General features: G+C 38.2%; 1 protein-coding gene and 1 pseudogene across 17 annotated transcripts in view; both read left to right on the top strand.

The window, feature by feature from the left end:
- LOC145341066 (disks large homolog 1) overlaps positions 1-23967 on the top strand; it is a 353734-nt gene that overhangs the window by 4536 nt on the left and 325231 nt on the right. For 10 of the 17 annotated variants that reach the window (XM_080185853.1, XM_080185852.1, XM_080185851.1 and 7 more), the window contains exon 3: positions 10810-10973. In XM_080185853.1, coding sequence (XP_080041979.1) covers positions 10810-10973 — 164 coding nt within the window. Of the gene's footprint in view, positions 1-10809; positions 10974-23787; positions 23854-23967 lie in introns of all 17 variants that reach the window. The other 7 variants (XM_080185863.1, XM_080185849.1, XM_080185843.1 and 4 more) reach the window with 1 other exon arrangement.
- LOC145341591 (small ribosomal subunit protein uS12 pseudogene) lies at positions 14458-14904 on the top strand (annotated as a pseudogene).

Below are 23967 nucleotides of genomic sequence, written 5' to 3'. Positions count from 1 at the left end.
TATGCCATAGATTTGAGAAGGTATTGATGGGTAACGGCCTTTGGTAAGCTAAAGGATGAATGCTAATTTTAGACTGATTTTGGAACAGTGGCAGTACCACCTCCTAAACTGTACCTTGTCCTTTTGAAAGAGACGTGATGACAGTGATTTCTATTACCAGCACAACCCCAGATTCAAATTCCTAAATGAACTGAAGATTTTCCCTTGCTTTCTTCCAGCCATAAAGCTAAACCAGCATATATTGTTCCAAAAGGAAGTTGGGGTATTTACTTAGCTTGGTGTGGGTTGCATCTTTGTATTTCTCACTAGCTCATTATATTGTGTCTTTTGGGAAAGTGGTGATGTCGCTTGCCTATTGCCCCATCCATCAAAGCTGTGGTATAAACCCTAAGAGATTAGAAAAACAATTGCATACAAAAGTGACTCAATCCTTGGCGTTGATACAACAGACTGATATTTAAGCTCCATTGATACCAATATAAATTGGGTTCCAAGGAGCCAAAACATATGTGGTGGTTGATGGTCTTCACTCTAGATACACTCAGGAACAAAATAAAATCACCAATTTAGTGTCGATTGGGTGATTCTATAAAATTGGGAGGATGGAGCAACTCTGGCATAGTGTGGGATAGGTGACTTTTCTCATGCACTAAGTTACACTACTATCTGTGCCCATGAAATTGCATTGAGTTGTTGATGTATTGACTTGAACTTTATGCATTTTTGGCAGGGTTGACAGAAACTAAATCCTGATTATTCATGGAATCATTCTACAATTTCAAATAACGTATTTGTTAGCTAGTGTCTATTACGATGTGAAGTTATTTATGTCCGGAAGTGTAAGCTTTGTAGGCAAGCTTAACCATTGGATCTTCAACATATTATCAGGATGGTCAGTTGATGTCACCAATACAAAAGTAACATTAACAAATCCTAGAAACTTAATTCCAACATCTGGGAATGACCATTTAAGAAGGCATTTAATAGATCAACAAAATAAAGTTGACATCTTGTAGGACAATGTTATCTAACTTAAAAATGTAATTTGTGGAGTTGTGACTTTTAAATAAACCACCTATTGTAATTAAAGGCGACAATTGTATCTTGGTAAATTGCATGGCAGTAATCCACTCAAAGGTTTCAAATGATGCCTTTGAGTGTCACGCTTAAGAGGTGGGTACAAGACCATTGAATGGACTGCAGCTTTCAATTTTCTGAAGGATATCTGTTATATTGAAGTTGTGATTCACTTTGTTAACATTCATTCTTACTATTATGGTATTGCATTTCCATTTCTGTTTGAATATGCTGCATGACTTAGGACCAGAAGGTATGTTGATTTTTGCTGCATTATCAGGTTATTATTTATGGTGCATTAGGAATTTTCAACCCAAATCCAGATGGTGAGATGTATGGCAGGGAACATCGCCAATTTTTTTTTATTAGTTGGCAAACTTACTGGAAAATGCAGAGAGAATAGCAATGTTGAATTTGAGCTGTAGATCTTAGCAGTTACGTTTGTTTTGACCTGGATTAGCTGCTGTTCTTTTGAGAGAGTGGGGATACAGTGTCTATTTTGTTTCTTGTCTGTAGGAGTGCTAATTTGTTTATAATTGTATAGTTTCCGGGTTGAATGATTAGATTTCAATACAGTACATGTTTAAACAATGTACATCGCTTGCTCATTTTGATTTTCTATACAATGATTTCTTATTGGGAAAAGGAAAGCACTTCATCATGGAGCTCCCTGCAACATTTTGAGTTTGAATTATTTGACATTGACGTGCACACTAGTCCAGAATGTCAGAAATTTGTTATGTTGGCAGTGCACACTATTCATCTTGAATTATGGAGTCTCTTGCAGGCTCCTTTACTTATAAATATCATCTCCATTATTCTTGACTTTTCATATCTATAATGTGACTGTGCTGTTTTGTAGTTTAAAAAAATCAACTTTTGTCTCATCCCTTTTGTATTTAGCACTTACTAATTACACATGGAAAATATACATAGTCTTAAAGATGCAATTCAGTCTAGGGCTGCTATTTTCGTTTTTTTGCCTTTTTAAAGGCATTACTATAATCCCTACAGTGAAGGAGGTCATTTGGCCCATCAAGCCTGCACTGACAATAATCCTACTCAGGCCCTATCCCTGTAATCCATGTAATTCCCTGACAAAAGGTCAATTTATCAATCAACCTAATCGGAGCACCTGGAGGAATCCCACACAGACACAATGTAAATTCCACAGTCATCTGAGGGAGGAATTGAACCCAGGTTCTTGGTGCTGAGGCAGCACGCTAATCATAGTGCCTCCTACGATACATAAAGAAGAAAAGTTGCAGGGCTCTGAAAAAGGAGTGGGTGAGTAGGACTAGTTTGCTCTTCCTGGAACAGAATGTTTGCAACTGCAGTGACCTGTTTGATCTTGAGCTGAACTTCCAACCCCAAGACCACCTACTTTTTATCACTGCCTGTCTCTGCTCCCACCTTGGCTCGTCTGACAATTCGTCTAGATGCAATTGTCCCATGTTTGCTGGTCAGCCTTTTACCTTGCATCCTCTCAGACTGATTTATCTAAAACTTTGCCTGTATCCTAACTTGTCCCAAGTCCCATTCACTCATCACCTCTATTTGTTCACCTACGAGGAGAGATGGTGGTGTGGTGGTAATGTCACTGGACTAGTAATCCAGAAGCCTGAGCTAATATTCAGGGCACGTGGGTATAAATTCTTCCTGTGAGCTGGTGGAATTTAAATTTAATGAATAAAAAATGGTGACCGTGAAACCATTATTGATTGTCATCAAAATTCATCAGTTCACTAATGTCCATTGGAGAAAGAAGTCTGGCTCACCCATGAATCTAGATCCACAGTTTTGTGGTTGACTCTAACTCCTCTGAAATAAGTGGCAAACCAATCAGTTCAAGGGCAATTAGAGATGGACATTAAATGTTGACATTACCAAAGATGCCCATATTCATCAAAGAATAATAAAAAATACTTCTAATTCAACAATGCCTCTTGCTTTAAATTCTCACCCACATGTTTAAATTCCCACCTCCCTTATCCCCTACCATTAACCTTCAACCTTCCAAGATCTCAATGCTCCTCCAACTCTTGCACCTCGTTGGGTACAGTGGATTGATTGACCGCCAGTGCTCTAAGATTCACTAGCTCTAATGCTCTTGTTTTTTTTTTGTAGAATACTCTTGTATTCAGGATCAGTGTGCTGAGAAATCCATGTTGATGGCTCAGTAATCTGATAAGGGTGGTGGGGAGGTGGTAACGTTGGATTATTTTTGCTGAATGTTACAGGGTATGCTGTTTCGTTGCACTGTAATTGGATATTGCACTGCAGTTGAAATCACATGTTCTGATCATGAGCCAGTTGGTGTTGATCACGGCACCTGCTGCTGTGTATGTTTTTGGGAGGAAAAAGTGTCAAAAAGAATTGACTGTCCTTTGAAATCCACCCGTTTGTTTAGTCCCAGTTGGAGTTTGAAGGATTCCAGTACTATTGAATAGAATGCTGGAACTTCACTCATAGCCTGATATCTGACCTGCCACCACCTCTTGTTCCTGCTGCCAGATATTTTAGTGTGCTAAAATACACTCAAAGCCAGTATTTGGTATAAAGCAATTACTTACTTTATTTCATTGTGTATTGCATAAGTAGGAGTTCATATTGCATAATCTTGAATATACTTGTGTTTCTCTTTTTAAGAACATCTATTTTTTTTAAAAAATCCTAGGAATGATTATTTTTATCTGTGGACTGGAATAGATTTTCAGCTAGTGCATTTACTGTTTTAATTAACTGCTTTCAGAAAAGAGCTGTATGATTTTCTGATTAGGAATGATATTGGATTATAAGCACAAGGACAGAGTGAAATCAAATACTGTGTGGAATTTGGTTTCTTAGGTACTCAGTAAATGGATCTGACTTGCTGAGGCAAATTAGCTTGGGGTGTATGTTGCAGGATGTAAAGTTACATGATTAACTTTGAATAGTATTTGTTATTTTTTGGGTGCAGAGAAGAATTTAACTTTTTAAACCAGTTGGGATGTAGTGGATATAGCACCCCTCCCATCACTGATCCTGAAAAAAAAATGTAACAGTTTGATCGAAGAAAACAAACATTGCACTGTTTCTCCAGTTGCTGATTGCTTAGTGATTAACTTGAATTTTTTATTTGGTTATCTTTAGTAATAAATTACAAATACCCTTTATTGTTCAGTATATATTGATTCCTGGATGCGTACAAAAGTGCAGCATCAGTTAAAGAAAGTTAATTGGACCAACAAGTCCCCCAAATTGAGCAGATGCATGAAATTGTTTTATTTGTGGCTTCGAGTTAGGAACATGTTTTTTGTGCATTTTATACATGAAATTATTTTGTACTCATGTTTGCTGGTTGGTGGTGAATTGAGAAATTTCACATTTGTTTTGGAATTGTTCTATTGCTTTCAGTTCCATTGAAGGAGCTTTATAAAATGAGGAGAAACTGCAGTCATTTAAGAAGTACTGAATTAAACATTGGTGCAAGGGAAAACAATGGACATGAACTGATAGGGGGGAAAAAAATGAATGCGACATCGGTTTTTAAAAAAAAATGTTTTTGGGGGAGTGGGAAGGAAGCTTGAATTCCATTGGTTCAGAAGTTATACATGGGACTTTATTCAGACCAAAACTGTCAAGTGCACAAAAATATAACGAGTAGGTGAAGAGACAAGAAAAGTGCTTTTTACTTTAGACATGACAATTTTTGCTTGTAAATTTTGTTTCCTTTAGGATTAATTTAAAAAAAGTGCCCTGATGGCAAAGCCTATCCATGCATTGGTCATTAAATGAACAAACAGTCTCTCTCTCTTAAACAGTCCTGCTGACTTATGAAAATGCAATTGGACTGTTAATATCACATCCACAAATGGCATGATTCGTACAGATGGGCTCAGCTTCAGCGCTCTGTGGAGTTGATTAATTTCAGTGGCATGGGTGCTGAAAAAAGTATTGTCGTTGGGTTGCAGAAGTGAGAAGTTGCCCAAATACTTTCCTTCTACATCAAGTAAACTCCTTATTCCGTCAAATTGTATGCTATAATGGATTCTGTTCACCATTTATCCACTCATTTCCTGCAAAAGTAACTGCACGGCCAAAGTACTTCATGGGTTGTAAAGTACTTTGGGTTATCCTGAAGGCATCATATAAATGCAAATTTGCTCTTTCAGTTTGTGAGCTTATTTGTCATGTTTTATTTTGGTGCAGTTTTCCACATTATTCCACAATCTTGGTGTCATCAGCAAATTTCGACACCCTGCACTCGGTTCCCTCCTCCAGATCATCTATTTAAATGGTAAATAGCTGAGGCCCCAGCACCGACCCCTGGGGCACCCCACTAGTCACCAACCGCCAATCCGAATAGCACCCATTGACCCCCACTCTCTGCCTCCTATTTGACAACCAATCCTCTATCCACGCTAACACCCTACCCCCAACTCCATGTCCCCTGACCTTCTGCAATAACCTCTTGTGAGGTACCTTGTCAAACGCCTTCTGAAAATCCAGAAAGACCACATCCACCAGCTCTCCTCTATCCACTGCCCTAGACACATCCTCATAGAACTCCAGTAAATTTGTCAGACACGACTTCCCTTTAATGAAACCGTGCTGCGTCCGCCCTATCAAGCAATTCCCTTCAAGATGCCTCGCAATTTCCTCCTTAATGACGGATTCTAACATTTTACCTACCACAGACGTTAAACTAACCGGCCTATAATTCCCCGCCTTTTGCCTGGCACCCTTCTTAAACAATGGCGTAACATTAGCCGTTTTCCAATCTTCCGGCACTTCCCCGGAATCCAGCGACGTCTGGAAAATAACCACCAAGGCATCCACTATCACCTCCGCCATTTCTTTCAGAACCCTCGGATGCATTCCATCCAGTCCTGGGGACTTGTCCACAATCAGCCCCTCCAGTCTGTCGAGGAGGAACTTCTTCACTCAAAGGGTGGTGAATCTCTGGAATTCTCTGCCCGTTGAAGTGGTGGAGGCTGCCTCGCTAAATATTTTTAAAAAGCGGGTTGATGGGTTCTTGATAAGAGAGGGGATTAAGGGTTATGGGGAGAGGGCGGGAAAGTGGAACTGAGCCACAACAGATCAGCCATGATCTTATTGAATGGCGGGGCAGGCTCGAAGGGCTAGATGGCCTACTCCTGCTCCTATTTCTTATGTTCTTATGTTCTTATGATTAGATATAGACCCACCCCACCTGCTCTGCCTGAAAATTGTGATATATCCTAATGTCTTTATCAATGCCCGCTAGAATTGCAGCCAAGTATATTAGCAGTGTGATTTGTACTCAAAGCGAAAAATACAGCAGTAAGATCACAAATTTTGGACACTGGGATGGACATCATGCAGCCCTAGTGAGCGGTCAGTTTGAAGTGTTGAACCATCCCTTGAGTGTTTCAGCAATTTTTGTTCTGCGCTTTGCTAGTGAATTAAAGTCTCTTACGTTTATTTGGAACTAATTACAAGAAGAGTAAAGCTTGACTTGGCCTTCTGGTCTAGCTAGGAGAGGAACTGTGATGGGGTTCAGATTGGCAAAGCTGTCTATTATATGTGCTTTGTTGTGCCAAATGTGTGCTGCTATTGGATGTCCAATGATTCACAACATCTCTGTTTTGAATATAGCTTTCTCTTTGCTGTCCTATATCAAGGAATTGATACCTTTTATATGACCTTCTGTGTGCTTCCAATTTGCTTCCTGCTCACAGTGGTGAATTAAGACAGACTTTCATCTGTTCCCATAGCTAATAATTCCTGGAACAAGTTGCAAATCTGTTGCCAGGGGCTTTATAGCTTGATGGGTACCACTCCCCATCTAGCGTGGCTGACCAGGAATCTGTTGGCATGTTTGGATGGATTTGCAGGTTGACACTCAATCTGTTTTAACTGTTCTATGAATTCTCTTTCCTTGGCTATCAAGTCTTGGGGTGGGAGTTGAACTTTGTGCACTTGTCACACACTAATTCCTGCTATATTTCTGTCTGATATTCCACTGCAAATCCAGTGTACCTCTTCATACTAGATTACGGTGTACCAAAGCAATGAGCGTTGATGTATCATGCTGAAATAGGGTATGCCTATCGATTCTCATTCTTCCTAGCCCTTCCCCATTCCCCACCATTGATATTGATTTGTTCCATTTCTTGATTTGGTAGGGATACTAATAATTCACCTTATTCAACTAGATCTTCATGGGCTTCAAAATGAGCTGACTTGAGCTTAAAACCAATTAGAAGAGAATGCAATTCTGAGATTTATAAATGACAACTGGAATGTTTGCACTTTGAAGTGCATTATCTAAGGCAGCTATTGTCTTTTTTGTCCAAATTGATTCTTTTCACTATGCAAGAGCACTTGAACAGGAAAAACAAAGTAGAACAAGAAACAAGCTTTTCACAAAGCAAGTTGCATGATTGTTGACTATTTTCTTCTTTCAGCCTTTGTGTTTCTGCAGAACATAATTACATTATTTATGAGCTCGTCTTTGCAAATGCTTTGTTTGTACTTCCTTTAAAAGGAAATTCAGAATCTGGACAGGATTTAAAAAAAAATCTTGGATTTCTTTTACCCTCATGTGCCTGAAGCTCATTAAGGCAATTTTTCTGCATTGATAGCATTGTTATAGCTGCAAGTTGTTTCAAGATCAATTTTACGAAGCAGCGATGATAGGAAACTTTCCATTTCGCAGCCTCAGTGAGAATGTAATAGAGTATGCAAATTCAATCTTCCCTGTTGTATCTCCCTTTTTTGTTTTACACGCCATGATGGAAACATTTAAAAGTCTCCGACAAATTTTGATTCAGTTTTTGAGATTTATTTTAATACAAGTATTCAGGGAAATGAGTCAGTGGCTTTATACAATTGCTGAAGTATAAATCAACAATGTTTTCCTGGCTGTCAGCCATCTATCTTTGTCCTTCCATAAACTTGGGATCATTTGCCTTTATCCAAACTTGTGCCATGTCCAGGTCATTCAGTATCCCTGTGCTCACTGACTTGTCCACCAGTGCCTCAATTTTAAAATTCTCATCATTGACTTGAGTCTATCCTTATCCTCACCTTCTGTCTAGCTCTCAGTTCCAGCCCTAAGCAAACCCCCTTCCACCCCCACACACAGTTTGTGTCCCATCATTGAACGCTGTGGTTTCAGCCATCTTGGTTCATAGCTCTGGAATTCTCTTCAACTACTCTATAAAACCTTTTGACCAAGTTTTAATCACTATTATTTCTTCTGGCTGATTATGTCTGTATTGGTGGTTGATTATGCCGTTGTTATCTCTCAATGTTTGAGAGTTTGAATTGCTTTATAAATGCAAGTTGTTTTTTTTTCAGTAATACGTGGACAAACTTGATATTTAAATTTGGAATGAAGTGGCTTAGAACCGTTCATAAGCTTTTCTGACAGGCATGACTCCTAACAATCCGATTACCTGCTTTTTTTTTTCAAAGTGATATGGAATTAAGTGTTCTTTAGAAGTTCATTTATGGGACGAGTGTTACTAGCTAGGACAGTATTTATTGCCCTCTCCTAACTGCCCTTCATTTCAGAGGGTATCTGAGAGTCAACAATTTGTAGGTCAGATCGTGTAAAGATAACAGATTTCCTGTCTGTAAAGACCATTAGTGAACCAGAAGGGTTTTTACAACAATTAACAATGGATTTCATGGTTTTAGTTCCAAAATTTTATGGAATTTAAATTTCACCATCTGCCGTGGTGGGATTTGAATCCAAGTCCTTGGATCCTGCCCTTGATTTCGGGATTGCGAGTCCACTGACTGTACCATTAGGCCATCACTCCCCAAAAGCAGTTGGATGAAAAAGAAGATTTAAACATACCACCATAGCAGTGTTCAGTATTGCATTTACAGATGGAATAAGCGCCATCCGCACAATGTTGTGTGTGCAGCATGAAAAGGCAGGCAGGAAAGGTAGTCCAGAACACCTAAAATCACTGAGACAGCCTAAGGATGTCTGTTCAGTATAATCCTGATCATGCAGATTTTTAATGGGCTTTGAGTTGGTCCGTATTGGTGGTTGATTATGCCATTGTTATCTCTCAATGTTTGAGAGTTCGAATTGATTTATAAATGCAAGTTTTTTTTAGTAATACATGGACTAACTTGATATTTAAATTTGGAATGAAGTGGCTTAGAACTGTTCATAAGCTTTTCTGACAGGCATGACTCCTAACAATCTCAAAGTGAGAGTTGGGTCAGTAAATAAAGCAGGCTACAAGGTGAGATAATGGCTGATCCCAGTATCTAACTATCAAATAAAATTAACTAAGTTTTGGACCAGTACTATTTCTTTTATGTTCGCTCATTGTCAGAAAATCTAGCCTTTTAAATTGTTATTTTTCACATGAGCAAATCTAGTACAATTATTACTTGAAAATGCCAACAGATGGAAAATCTAGTGCAGGGCTATGAGCCAGTGGGATATTATATTGTCCAGAAATTGGGCACCAAATCCAGTTTTACACCATAGTACAGTGCGAAGGCACTGAGGGAGTTGTTACATATTTGATTGAAATGTTAATCTCAAGACCTGTCCATTTGAGATCTAGAGACATTATTTGAGCAAGTGCATTGAATGTTCTTTTTTTCCCCCTGAATACCTGTGTTAAAACAAATACAAGTATTCGGGGAAACCAGCATACTAATCAAAATTTGTCTCAACCAACATCAAGGATTTTGCTGTGTAATTTGGCTCCTGTTAGCTGACGTAACGATGAATACACTTCAGAAGTAACTTATTGGCTGTGAAGTGCTTTGGAACATTCTAATGACGTGAGAGGTATTATGTGAATGCAAGTTCGGTGTTCGTTTCAGCGTGATAATGGGACTGTTCGGTAAACGATTTCAGAAGTTTCAGCTGTTTGTCAGTTTGGAGTGAGTTTTTAAAGAAAACCTTTGACTTTGTCCATCTCTGCAGCAGCCTGTTTGAATGTGTGGCTTGATCACTTGGTGTGCTGATTGGCACAATTTTGATTAAAGCATTTGCAGAAAGTTCTTAGCTGAGAATAATGAGGGAGGGAATTTTGACTATTGCTCACAGCAGAGGAGGCAGAAACCTTCAGGCATTTTTACTCCAAGTAGGCTACACTTGTGTCACCTGCTTAAGTTTGTGAATTTTTATTTTAATTTTGTAAGTTTAACGTTTTATTCTTTCCACTTTGCCACCAACAGCTTGAGTACTTTGTTAGCTTAGTCAATGAGTGGCACCATATGAAAATATTTATGGGAGAACCAAAGCCAAGTATTGAAAAGTAAAATAAAGCCGTATTAAAGGATCACAGTTTGAATACTTCATATTTGGCATTGTGATGCTCAATACAATTTTCCATGAGTGCCTATATGTAGATCTCTAGCTACCTTTTTCTGTGCAAGCATACCAATGTTCAAATCCTAATAACTTCGGTGTTATTCTGTGATCTTACTGTTTTAAGAGGTAAAGTGCTGGTCCCGATAGATTGACACTGCACCTGGGTTCGGTGCCAACCTTGAATATCAAAATGTCCTTGATTTGTTTTAGTGGTGCATGTGTTTTCCAAAAACGTTGATAACAATTCCACAATTTAGCTTTGGTTTTTAACTCATGAAGTTTGGACTATTTTGTAAATACTGGATTAAAGATAGTGAGAATGTTATTGGGGAATTATTGGAAAGTTGGACATTCCTGCAGTATGTGCCTCCTAACTTGGTTGTGGATTCTAGATACATGTTCTTGTTTTCCAGATATTCAGGAATTTTATGAGGTGTCACTGCTGGATAATCAACCGGTTCTTGCTCAAAAGACAACAGGCATAATTCCAGCAGTCCATAACTGGGATATCTCCAATCGTCCAAGCACAACTGTTACATCGGAGGCACCCCCTGTCAGCCTTAGCCCTAGTACAGAGGTAAGCGTGTGGTAAGGTAGACTGATTTAATGAAAATATGTTAACTAATGCAATAATATTTAAAGACGGTGTTTACAGAATAGGATCCAGTAAATAGTCACGTTGCAGTAATAAACTAGTGACCAGTTGATGTAACTGGGGCATAAAAGGCTATTTCTTGGATCACTATCTGAAACTTTCAACAGCTGACGTTACCTTCAATAATGTAGCAGTATTTGTGTACCTGTTTATCTGATCTGGTTTGACTTCTAAAGATTTTAATTGACAAGGCGAAGAGTTGGATGTCAAGCCCTTGTCAAAACTGCACTTTTGAAATTTCTGCAGAAATGAGAATGATACTTGGGATTCTCTTGCGCAATGTACTCTCTTAGCCCTATGTGAAGAGGTTCCATTAACATTGTACTGAGCACATGCAATTGTCTTCCTTCAAAGCCAATGTATGGTTCTGTTTGGGTGTCTCCTGGAAAGATTCTATCCATAGTAGTTGTATACTGTTTTTCAGTATTGAAGTGATTTTTTTTTTCCCCACTGGATTGCTGCCTCATTTGCTGATTTGATAAAATATAGCCTATGTTAAATTGGGAGTGAAAACTTGTACAGTGGAGACTAAGTTTAGCCTGGTTGCTCATACGTTGAAATTTTATTTAATTGATTCCACTCTTAACTATTTAATATTAGAAAATCAGCTTTTATTTCCACTCTTGCTCTCTTGGAGGTCTGCAAGGATCTATTTTTGGTTCCTTTCTGCTTGTCATGCTAACTCTTGGTGATATCTGAAAATAGATCTGGTCTCTTATGCCTCTGACACTGAATTCTGTTTCTTCACCATCTCTTTGGGCTCTTCAGCTGTCTGATTTGCCACATTATTCGCTAATATTCAATGGCATGTAAAATTTCCTTCAACTAAACATTGGGAAAACTAAAGTCATTGCCTTTGGCCTTGCCCCATAAACTGACCCCCTTCACTGTTTCTTTTGCCAATGACTCTCTCAAGCTGACCAGACCCGTTGAGTAAGACTATCATGATGAGTTTCCCAACCACGTATTCACACCAGCACCAAAACTGTCTCCTCCTGCCTCTGACATTGTTCGACTGCAACCTTGTCTTGGCTCATCTGCTGAAATTTCATCTGTCTTTGGAATAGTGAAGTTGAGTGGTCACAATGTACTCCTGGCTGGTATTCCATCTTTCACCCTGCATAAACTTATGCTCATCCAAAACTGACTGCAATTTAATTAGTTTCCAATTTCATTCACATATCACCCATGTGCTTGCTGATCTTCAACACACTTTCAATTTAAAAATCCTCATCCACGTGTTCAAACTCTTCCAGGACCTGGCCCCTCCTTATCTCTGCATCCTCCTTGAGAGTCCTGCTACCTTTGGGATCTCCTGAGCTTCTGGTTCCTTGCACATCCTTAATTTCAGTCACTCTACATTCGTTGCAGTACCTTTGGCTGCCTTGGCCATGCATTTTTGATTCCTTCCCTAAACCCATCCACATCTCCTGCCTGTTTTATACTGCCCCTCAAAACTTGCCTCTGTCATAAAGCCTTTGATCATCTGTTCTGATTTCTCCTTCGGTGGCTCCATGTCAAAAATGTTTTTATTATTGCTCTTTATAAGCATCTTTGGACACTTCGCTATGTTAAATGACATAAGTGCAAGTTGTTTGCTGTTCTGTGTAGTTAATTGATTGTGAAATATGTGCATTGCCTATCACCTGGCACAAGTAGCTCCTGTCTAATAGCAGTGATACTTTGAGATATCTAGTAACTGGGTTGGATTGAATTTTCTGAACTGAAGCTGTTCTTTTTGTGAATGTATCCTGACCAAGCAAGGATACACTAGCTTTCCCAAATTCATTAGAGCTCTTTTTGAACTATTATTAAGATTTTATAAATCTATTCCTTCATGGATGTGCTTCTGTCAATGTAATTTTTTAAATTCAGTTGTGGGACATGGGCTTGGCTGGCTGGCCGGCCAGCATTTTTGCCTTTCCCTATTTGCCAAGGCAAAGAGCTGGATGTCAGCCTAATTGCACTTGAAGGTAGTGGTTTGTCGGGCCTTGAACTGGTGCAGTTTGTCATCGTGATTAAGTGCAACGGAATGGTTCGCTAGCCATTTCAGAGGGCAGGTTTAAGTTAACAATATTGCTGGGGCCTGAAGCCTTAAGTAGGTCAGACCAGGTAAGGACAGCTAAAGTTAAGAGCATTATTATTGAACCATTTGAGTTGAAATTGTTTGTTTCGTGGTCATCGTTACTGATACTTTTTTAAATTCTAAATTTATTTAATTAACTGAAATAAATTCTGCAGCTGCTGTAATGGGATGTGAATTAACGCTTTCAGATTATTCACTAAGGCTTTTGCCCAGTAATGCAACCACAATGCTAATACACCTGACCGTGAAACTACAAATGTGATTGCAAGAGTCAACCTGAAATTGGTAGAAATTTGGATTAAATTTGTCAGGCATTTAAATTCATGTATATTCGCCCATTGGAGCATGCTGATTTTAGTTTTCATGCCTTAACACTATAGGAAAGCATGTGTGAACATGTATTTTAATATTTTGGAATTGTCAGGGCTGCAATGTTATGCTGTAATATGTTGACTAAAATGAGTAAGGCAATAGTTGAAAGGTATAGATAATATCCTAAGCACATTACATCTGGACATCCTGTAAATTTTAGATTTAAATTATGTTAATGTTTAACACTTACCATCATGTGATCCTCAAAATCAATTTGCATTTACAGCATAACTTCTTTGACCAGTTTATCTGTTATCAGTACTAGAAAACTTTTCATGTTGGGGATAGGGGCATTGCTTGCTGGGCCAGCATTTATTGCCAACCCTTAATTGCCCTGAGTGGTTTGCTCGATCAGTTCAGAGGGCATTTAAGAGTCAATCACATTGTGGGTCTGGAGTCACATTTAGGCCAGACCAGGTAAGGATGGCAGATTTTCTTCCCTGAAGGACATTTGTGAACCAGATGGGTTTTACAACAATGGTTTCATGGTTGCTATTAGAATTCTAATTCTAGATTCAATTTCTCCATCTGCTGTGATGGGATTTGAACCCAGGTCTTCAGAATGTTACCCTGGGTCTTGGGATTACTAGTCCAGTGACCAACTAGAATGTGTGTGTGTGTGTGTGTGTGTGTGTGTGTGTGTGTGTGTGTGTGTACTGTTTGCTAAGATAATGCATTTTTAAATGTGCCTGTAAAATAGAAAAGCTACACTGCAAGTTGCAATGGCACTATACTTTTCTCCTAATCTGATATTTTAATGGCGTATCCTGTGCAGAACATAAATTTTATGGTGAAACCTTTATAGAGCATTACAGCGCAGTGCAGGCCCTTCGGCCCTTGATGTTGCACCGACCAGTGGAACCAATCTAATGACCCTCTAACCTAAACCTTATCTAGCTAATTTGCAATGAATTAAGAGGATTTTGCTGCGAGGCCGAGTATGTGATCATGGGTAAATGCTGTGGTCTTTGTACAGCCAGAAAATTGCGAAACCTTCAGTGTGATCAGAAATGGTGCGATGAGCAATGCAAGAAGGCCCACTTGGGGACTGCCCTAAAGGCCAACCCATTTGGTGATGTCTCCCATGCTAAAGGAATAGCCTTGGGGAAAGTTGAGGCTAAGCAGACCAATTCTGCCATCAGAAAGTGTGCTCAAGTCCAGCTTATTAAGAATGGCAAGAAAATCACAGCTTTTGTTCCAAATGATGGTTGCTTGAATTTCATTGAGGAAAACAATGTTTTAGTTGCTGGTTTTGGTCTTAAGGGTCGTGCTGCTGGTGATATTCCTGGCGTCCGTTTCAAGGTGGTAGAAGTAGCCAACGTATCTCTATTGGCCCTGTACAAAAGCAAGACCAAGATCTTAACTTTAAAATATATTGACCAAGATGGAAAATAAAACATTTCAAATTTGAAAAAAAGGAGGATTTAAAGACGTACTTTAAATTATCCTAAAAGAGTAGAGAATAATGCAACATTTAAGTACCAGTGAATACATTTGTTACTTGTTTCAATGTTGATTTAAGATTTGGGTGGCTTGTTAGCATTGGACAATAAATGTTTTACATTGTGACAAGGATTGGTAACTGAGTAGTAATGCATGTTAACATGATGGAAACAATGCTTAGTCTTGCTGGATTGAAGCTGTTTAACTATCAAATGACAAATTGGAATCAATGTTATTTAAACTAAAATTTTTGTTCTGATAGCTTTAGCGTAACACCAAATTGCAAAGACCACATTGAAAAAGTTCTTAGTCCGCTTCCTAATTTGCATGGAATTAGTTGACTTCGGCAGGGACAGAATTTGAATGGTTAAAATCTCATGGGTTTGGAAGGTTAAATCAGTGCAGTGTAAGGGCTAACTGCTATCCAGTGAACAGTGTGTAAGAATGTTTGTGTGGGTGTGGGATGAGACCAGGATCTCACTTCTCTTTCAATGTCTGTGTGCTCAAATATCCAAACTGACCTTTTGTTCGAGCTTATGCATGGTCAATTGGACAAGGTACTAGAGTAGTACCAGAAATATGTGATTGTGTCTTGAGGAGTAATGGAGTTGATCAATTTTTGGGAGTGGAAAGAAAAGAACATGGTGATTTGTATATTTTAATTTGTTGAAATTACCACCCATGTGGTGGAGGGTCAATACTATTTAACTTTTGTAGTTCAACTTGAAAAGGAGATGCCAAATAAACTTGTGCTCGTGACTTACTTATGTAAGTGACATTTTTGCTGATGCAAATGATTTAATATGAATAAAATCTGGAGGTGTTCCTTTGCAGTGTTAGATCTGCAGGATGGCATGTGTGGGCAGTGAGGTGTTAAGTATAGCTGTTCTGTGACAATCTCTCTAGTGTATGCCACTCTTGTATTATGAGGAAATGCAATTGTATACTTTGTTTAATATATTTATTTTTAGCTTTATTAGTTTTCCAGCTGTGGGGTTAACCTGTTAGCTGAATCATTGGGGATGTCAGTTGTCTTGAAGGCATTAGGAATAAGTATAAGAACGTGCTGTCTAAATGGGTGAGAATCCTCAGTTATTTTGAGGGTGGTAGTACTTGTACTGTACTCACTAATGTTGAATATGTAGCACATTTGGAATGCTGAAATACTCTAATATATAACTTGTAGTTAATTTGGTTGGGAAGAACTTGCACTGTTGTCACAGCAATCACACAACCACACGATGTCTTTGTGTTCTGATTAAATTTCTGCAAAATACCCTCTGAAAGATTTGTTGCAGACAGCCCCTCCCTTCCTCCAGGTATACGTGTACTATCTTCAGTCTGTTCATTTTTGGCTGGGTTCATCGGATTTCTTAATCTTTCATTTTCCCACTCTTAAGTGCTGCTTTAAATCATTACTGTATACCTCTTTTACTGATTGCTTTGTTGGCTGGTACTTTGCTTTTACACTGATTTTAATTTATTTTCTTGATAAATGTACCAGGCTATCTTTACAAACATCTGGATCTTAACAACATGTCAACACAGGCCTACAGTGGCAAAAGTGTCAGTTAAATTATTAGATGCAGATTAGTTTGGCATTTTGCTGCTGGGTTTGGATTGATGTACAGGGAGCAAATACTTGAATAGAAGGGCCTGAAGTGATTAAAACTGACTCTTGTGCTGGGTATGACATGAAATCCATTTAATTTTCAGTAATTTGGCAAAATATCATGAACCATTGATCTCACTTAAAAATAATTTATTCATCAATTCCCTTTAGTCCCTCAGCTGTGCATTTAAATTCTGGAGATTCTATTGACCACAGAGACTATTTATTTATTAAAAGTAGAACTGTTTGATTATCCAACTGTAAAGCAGTGGACAAACATCTCAAATGTTTGTGAAGATGTCTCAATCAAAGTCCAAACCATTGTTTAAAGCACACCACTTCTTTCAACATTGTTTACATTGATATGTCTTGGAGATTCTAAATGTCCACATTGCTTACTTAAAAGTCCTAAATATTTCATTGTTGAATTTATTTATTGAGGCCTGTTAACTCAAGTAAATTTTCAACAATTTATGGAAATATTGGATTTATTAACTGCATTTTAAAATGTCCCAACCACATTTGACTAACAAATGAAATGAACTTGTTAAATATTTACTTTATTTTGAACAGGGATATTTCTAAATGTTGTACATGGATAATTCAGTACTCCAAGCTGTGACTCTTATGTATTGATGTTTGTCGTAGAATTGGCATTACAGGGATGTATCAAATAACCTCAAATGCTTGAAATGTTTTGAATTCTAGACAGTGTGTCCCTGGCACTAAGCTAGCAGTATGTAGTAGTATTTAAGGTGCAGATTGTTTCACTTACTACATTGGTTGCTGCCTAGTAACTAAGGTGGGACTCTCTAGAAGTGTCTGGATAGGCATCCATTCAAGGTTCAGTGAGCAGATCACCTTGAGGCAATCTACCGTTTAAAAAATGTCTCTGAGACAGGGCAGAAATAGGCCATACTTAAGTTAGATGTAGGAAGCAGGCATTAAAAATGTTTGGGCAGAGGTATCTCTTTGGAGCAGTAGTGTTCTGTTTGGCATATGCTGCTGGGTTTGGATTGATGTGAAAGTTTGGATAGATCTGAAAGTGTGCTTGTAAGCAGGTGTTGTGTACCCAGAAAACCAGTGAGAAGGATTCTCAGAAGCCAAGATTGAAACCCTTTTGAAATGGATGATGGTTAAAGTTGTCTGAATGACGGCAACTTTTGGAGTGAATTCCAAGGAGAGATCTTCAAAGATGAAGTTGGAATCCCTCGAGACAGTTTCGTGGGATTATTTGACTTGGTGTTTGATGTCTGAGTGGGCTATTGAGAAATATTTGAACTCTGTTTTGGTTGCACATGTGATTTACTTTGTAGAGTAGTGTGTTTGACCATAGTTTGTCTGTTGCTTCACATATCGTGCGTATTCTAAGTTATTTTATCTTTGAGTTTATTTAGTAGAGCTGATTTTGTTCAAAACTTGTGGAATCTTGTGACTTTATTACAAAAGCAGCTGTCTTGAATTTCAACAAAACATTATAGGCCCCTGACTGGATCTGGGTCTGGCCAGACCGAGGATCTTAATCATGTTAAACTCTTTCCAAGGCTTGTTACCATTTCTGTTGCTGCAAGAATGATACAAATCCTAGCCTGTTGGATACGGTATTCTAATGCTTCTTCCTAGCATCATGAATGTGAAATAGATGGAGAAAATAGAACTAAATGGGTAGGTTTTTTTTTAAAGAACCAACAGAAGGGAGTGTGATCTTTAAACTATATAATTGTTTTTTCTGGGCCCTTAAACAAAAGTAAAAATACATCATTCTGTTATATTCAATGTACCCTTCCTTCAGTTTGAAGAAAGGGAACAGATTTTTGTTTGTTGACTGTAAGGTGAAAGTGGAATGATTTGGGTGTTTCTTGTTTGTGGACTGATAATTCAAGTGAGACATGGACTTCAATCTAGTGTTGAAGTTAACAGGTTTATTTGTTAGCACAAGCTTTCAGAGCGCCACCTCTTCATCAGATGAGTGCCTTTACTCACCTGATGAAAAAGCTGTGCTCTGAAAACTTGTGCTACCAAATAAACCTTTAACCTGGTGTTGACAGACTTCTTACTGTGTCGACCCCAATCCAACGCTGACAACTCCACATCAGAGGCACAACTTGACAGTTTAAGACAATACAAAATTGATAATGGTAATTATTTCATTGAAAATGCTGTTCCCCTTTGTTTATTTTTGGCTGTGGTTAAGGCAAGTTGTAGCAGAATACAAAACTTCATTCTTTAGCCACCATTGAATCCCAAAGTCGAAATCCATTTTATTTCACAGCAGAGACGTCCCTTTCCGTGGGTAACATTCAACTGAATTAGGAATGGGGGAAAATTTGGGTGAAATTGGTTCACAGTCCTTTTAATCTACTGAAGCTATTTGTGCATTTAATATGTGCAGAACAAAGCCTTTCTGGTTAAGCTCAGATTTTCCAAAGCTTATTCCACCTTGGCTGAATTTACTGCTTGATGGAGGCGGAAACATTGAGGGGTGCTTGGCTTAAAAATTAGGTATATCCACATGAGCTAGCTAAAAGAAATGAACTGACTTTATCCTCCACATGCATTCATTACTTGTTTTTAATGTTTAACATACCTGGTTGAACTAGAATTACTTAAGCTTCAAGTTTGTGATTTTCCTATGTATTCTTTCATCCCTGATTTATTTCTCTTCGGATACTATGAACCATGTTTTTTCTCGTTGGTTGAAGGGATATGCAGTACCTTTTGCATGTCTCTTGGTTCTAAGTTTTTCTTACCACCAGAATTTTCGCAGGCTGTTGTGCAGTATCTACTTCATTGCTGTCAGTTATTGAGTGCTCTGGTTCTTTGACACCGAGACCCGCCATTTACTATACAGATGGCGTTTTTGGACAGGTGAAGGGAAGGGGATCTTGTTTGTAAATCAGTCCTTGCTGGATTTCACAGTTTACTGTTTCTGACTACAGCAAAATTTAAGAGTTTTTAATTTTAAAATTGGTTTCTCCAATGATCACCTCATGGACATCATGCTATAGTGATTAACTGGCGCAGTTTGTAGGGATGCTTGTTGCAGGCAGTGTTTGGCTGGGCTCCGTTGAGGAGTCCTTCAAAAGTGCCCTTCACTGATGGTTCAGCTGGATGCTGCGGGGTGCACAGTGGGGGAGGTAATTTGTCTGTGCTTTCATTGTGGTGTTACTGTTCCGAGATGTTTATTGTGCATTTGCTGGATAACTTAAAAGTGATGTCCTAGTTATTTCTCCCCACAGTTCTGTGTACAGAATTGTATAGGATTTTCATTCTCATAGCAATAATGAAAACTATATAATTCCATATGCAGAACTGTGGGAGAAATAACTGATAGTGAAATCTAGAGAGAAATTTAATTTCTGTGGAATAGTTGACTTATTAGAGTCTCATTTATATAATTTTGTCTCAATTTGATAGTCTCAATAAAAGTAGTCAAAATGTTGAGCTGGCGATGAGATGGTAATATTTGAAGTACTGCCTGTTTAACCTGTTCCTGGCTTTGGGCAGTGGTAGTACATTATTGTGAACTGTACCCTGTTGTGGTTGAACCAGGATTATCATCTTGGAATGGAAATCCCAAGTGCATGTCTATCAGTGATATCTTCGGTGAGGATGACAGTTAAATTGCTCTTCTGATGGATAGAGGAGGAATAGGCATGACAATATCTGCTAGTAATATTTAGCTCAAGGACTTCCAATGTAATTTGAAGCCTGATGTGAGTTTAAAATCTGTTTGTCCAGAGTATTTCCTGTAATATGAATAGGGCAAGCAATTTGTGGCAAGATTTATTTGTTCTCAATTTTTAAAATCACGCTTTAACTGCTCCTGCAATTTTCCTGTGGAATTGTATGCAGAGACCTGATCATGCTGCATCCAATTTAGTTGGAGGCGGGGTGGTGTTCACCTGGAAGGGTTGTGTTTTTTGCCTAATTAAAGAAGGGTCTTGTGATAGCTGATTTACTAGAAGATATGATCCAGGCATTTTAATCTAATTTATTTCTTAACTGAGCTATTGTACACACAAATGTAGATGATCCTCCCTTTGGGTGGAGTCATGGGGAATGTGTAATTAGGCCATTCAGTTTGTTGATCCTACTTGGTCATTCAATTTCTCTGACAGCTGAAACGCGCCTCCTTGATGAAGCATTTGGTTATTTGTGCTGATATCGTCTTTGATTTGTCAATTTTTTTCTCGTGTGAAAATTCTTAGGACATCATGCTGTGTTATGGGTGCTATATTAATGCAAATTTTTGTCTGATTTCTGCTTTATTGCCTGCAGTCATCTATTTTGTCTTCCAACTGAAGAGTTAACTAGCATAGAAAGTGGTGCCATCAGTAATCTGAGATTCAGTTTTAATGACATCCACAAAGTCACATGGAACTGTGTTAAGCATGCTTCTGAGGGGCCCCTTGCATAGGTGCAGGATAATTCGGCATTGACCATGATGTCCTTTTTTTTGTCCTGTTTATCTTGAGCCACATATTTAAATAGCTTGTCATTTGAGGCTGGAATATCATTGTCCGTTAGTACTAGTTCTACAAATTTCAAGCTTTAATAGCTGTCAAATCACATTATGACTCTATTTTATTTTGCAAGACAAAATATTGTTTACTAAGTTGATACCATTGAGGTAAACCTGCAAGTTTGCTGCTGATGCAGCTGGATATGATCTTAAGCCATGAATTTATCCCTGTTATATTAGTCTGGCTGATCTGTCGTGTTTATTTAGTGCTACTGGATCACCTATTTTGAGGGGGAAGTGCTGTTTTTTTTCTGTCTTGTGTTCTATCATTCTGCTATGATTGAAAATACTTGATTAGGATAATTCATCATTTCAGTCATGGGAGAAGGCATCAGTGTTTGAAACTGGCCTGTAATCTTTGGCACTGTGCAAGCTGTAGTTACAATTTTGTCAGCATTTATTTCAGTCTACCTGGTGTGATTGCTGACTTCCCAGTCTGTGTCCTGGTTTTGGGGAGTGGGAGAGAATGACATGAATGTTGGTAGGTGTTCCTGGTTTGTTGTACAATGAACTGTAACACTCCTTCCAACACACTTCCACACTAATCCACTGAAAACAGCTTGTTAGATCTTGGGTTTTTCTGCATTTCAATACTTCAGAAGACTGTCTCTTCCCCGAAGGGAATTGGGCAGCTATAACACTTTCTGGCTAAAACTCTACAGTCCATTTCCACCAAAGGAACAGCATTGTCTGTGCCAGTCAAGGTCATTATTTCCATTCATTTATTTGCCAGTGGAACCTTCCAGGCAAAACTCGGAGAGCCATTGCCACATAGTCAGAATAATGATGAACTGCTGCCTTAGAGTTAGAAATGTTTAACAACTTGTGTTTGGAAAGAGACTTGAGCTGGCCTACAGTACTAAAACAGACTTCTTCAGAATCTCATGTTTTCAGGAGATTCAGCCTGACTAATTTGAGGACTTAGTAAGCTATAAAGCGCTTGACGTCATGCTGACCTATTATTTTACGTGTGGTGTGCAGCCAGGTGAGGTGAGAAAGCTAACAACTGAATTTTTTTAAAAAGCTCAGCATTCACTCCTCTCTCCTTCACTCTCATCATCATCATCACCCCCCCCCCCCCCCCCAGAAAACAAAGGAGCATGAAATAGGCATACAAAATAAGAATGTTAGTACAACTACTATGAAATTATTACTGGTATCTCATCATCATTGTTTCAGTCATCCTTTTCTGCCTTCCTAATATATTTGAATCTATAAGTCATTTATCAGTTATTTGGCTGGAAACAATTGCATGTACGGGTTTGTAAAAGCTTAAAACTTGCATTCCAAATTTGATAGAGGTCATTAATCTCTAGGCTTGGATGGTGGGAATTGGGAGAAGGGGATAAAGGAGGGGTAGTCATTCAAGCCATTTACTTAGGGTACTTAACTGTTGTCAAAACTGAATCTGCTTTTTGTGAAATGTTAATAGGTTCCATAGTTTCAATTGTTGAGATTTGAACTTGGATAACATATGCCCCATTTAATAGAAACTGAGTTTGAGTGCACAACCAATTCCTTGACCATGTCTTATAGTTTTTCTTGCTGTTTACATCATCCTGGTTAATTTGTTTCCTTATTCTGTGCACAAGGAATGGAGAGTTTAACTTGCAGTTGAAATCCACATGATGAGTACTATGGAACTTCTTGACTGCTTGTTTTCACTGATCCTGTAATTTTGATGAGCTTCAAGAAATATTGAGCTAAAAATTGTGACTTGGTTTGATTGAAAGATGTGCATAGCTGTTTCGTGCATGCTAGATTCCACAAGACCCCTGTTGAATAAATAAATTATAAGAGTGTTTGGTTGTTTAGTGTTTTTTGTCAACCCAATTTGTTTCTGTTGTGCCCTAACTATGGGCAGCAGGTTTTCTGGTTACTAAACCAAGCCAGTCTTCTAATGGTTGCAAAACTTTTTTTATTTTGATAACTACTGTCCTCAATAAATTCTAGTTAATTTTACTATTGTACTCTGTCATGATGAAGTATTTAAAACCAAATATAATGCTCTTTGATCCATTGTACTCTGTGGAGTGATTTGGGTAACCTTTGCAGAATTCTCTGGCCTTGGTAATTAAACTTCAGAGCATTGGCTAATTAAGAGTAACTGGACATTGCCATGTTTCTTCTCATCCCACTCCCCCTTCCCACTGAAGGTAATTGCTGTAGCCTGCTCCCAACTGAAAGTAACTTAATTATGAAAATTTAAATTTTGTTGCCCCTAATTCCTATTTTGTTGTAACTATAGTTAATGTTGTTAGATAATCCTATTTTTTTCCTGGTGGAAAAACCACTTTATACTATTGGAGTAGACTATAATTTGATCAGGCGAGTTAAGAAATGACTTTAATTTAGATTACATTTCTAATGAGAAGATCATGAGCTTTTCTAATTGGTTTGGTTTTTTTGTAATGTATTTTTGGGAGCAGAAGAGTAATATATTGGACAATTTGTTGAAACGTGAGAGATTATATATGGAGTATTTAGAATTTGTAAAACATTTTCTGGAATTCTGTCCTTCTGGATTGACCGAGATATAATCAAGTAAGTTGAGAGCACTTCTTTTTTTGTATATTACAATTAAAAAGAGTTACTCTGACGTACACTGATCCCTTCATGCAGTGATAAGTAATAAGTTGAGACTACAGGTCCCTGCTGACATTTGTGTCAATTCTCTCACTGTCTTTTGCTTCTGAAGGACAACTCTCTGCTGAATGAAATACTTGATGTTCTTCAGACTTCTGTCCCTACTCAGGTTATACATGTAAGTACAATATACCTGTAACATTCTCCATCCTACATTTTCAGTGGCATTCATTTTTCTCGTGTATGTTTTTTTTTCACAAGCACGAAATTCATTCATTTTTTTTAAGATAGT

The sequence above is a fragment of the Carcharhinus amblyrhynchos genome, chromosome 3, assembly GCF_965287045.1.
Source record: "Carcharhinus amblyrhynchos chromosome 3, sCarAmb.v2.hapA, whole genome shotgun sequence".
Taxonomy (NCBI): Eukaryota; Metazoa; Chordata; class Chondrichthyes; order Carcharhiniformes; family Carcharhinidae; genus Carcharhinus; species Carcharhinus amblyrhynchos.
Note: the sequence above shows the minus strand (reverse complement) of the source record. Positions and strands in the feature narration are given on the sequence as shown.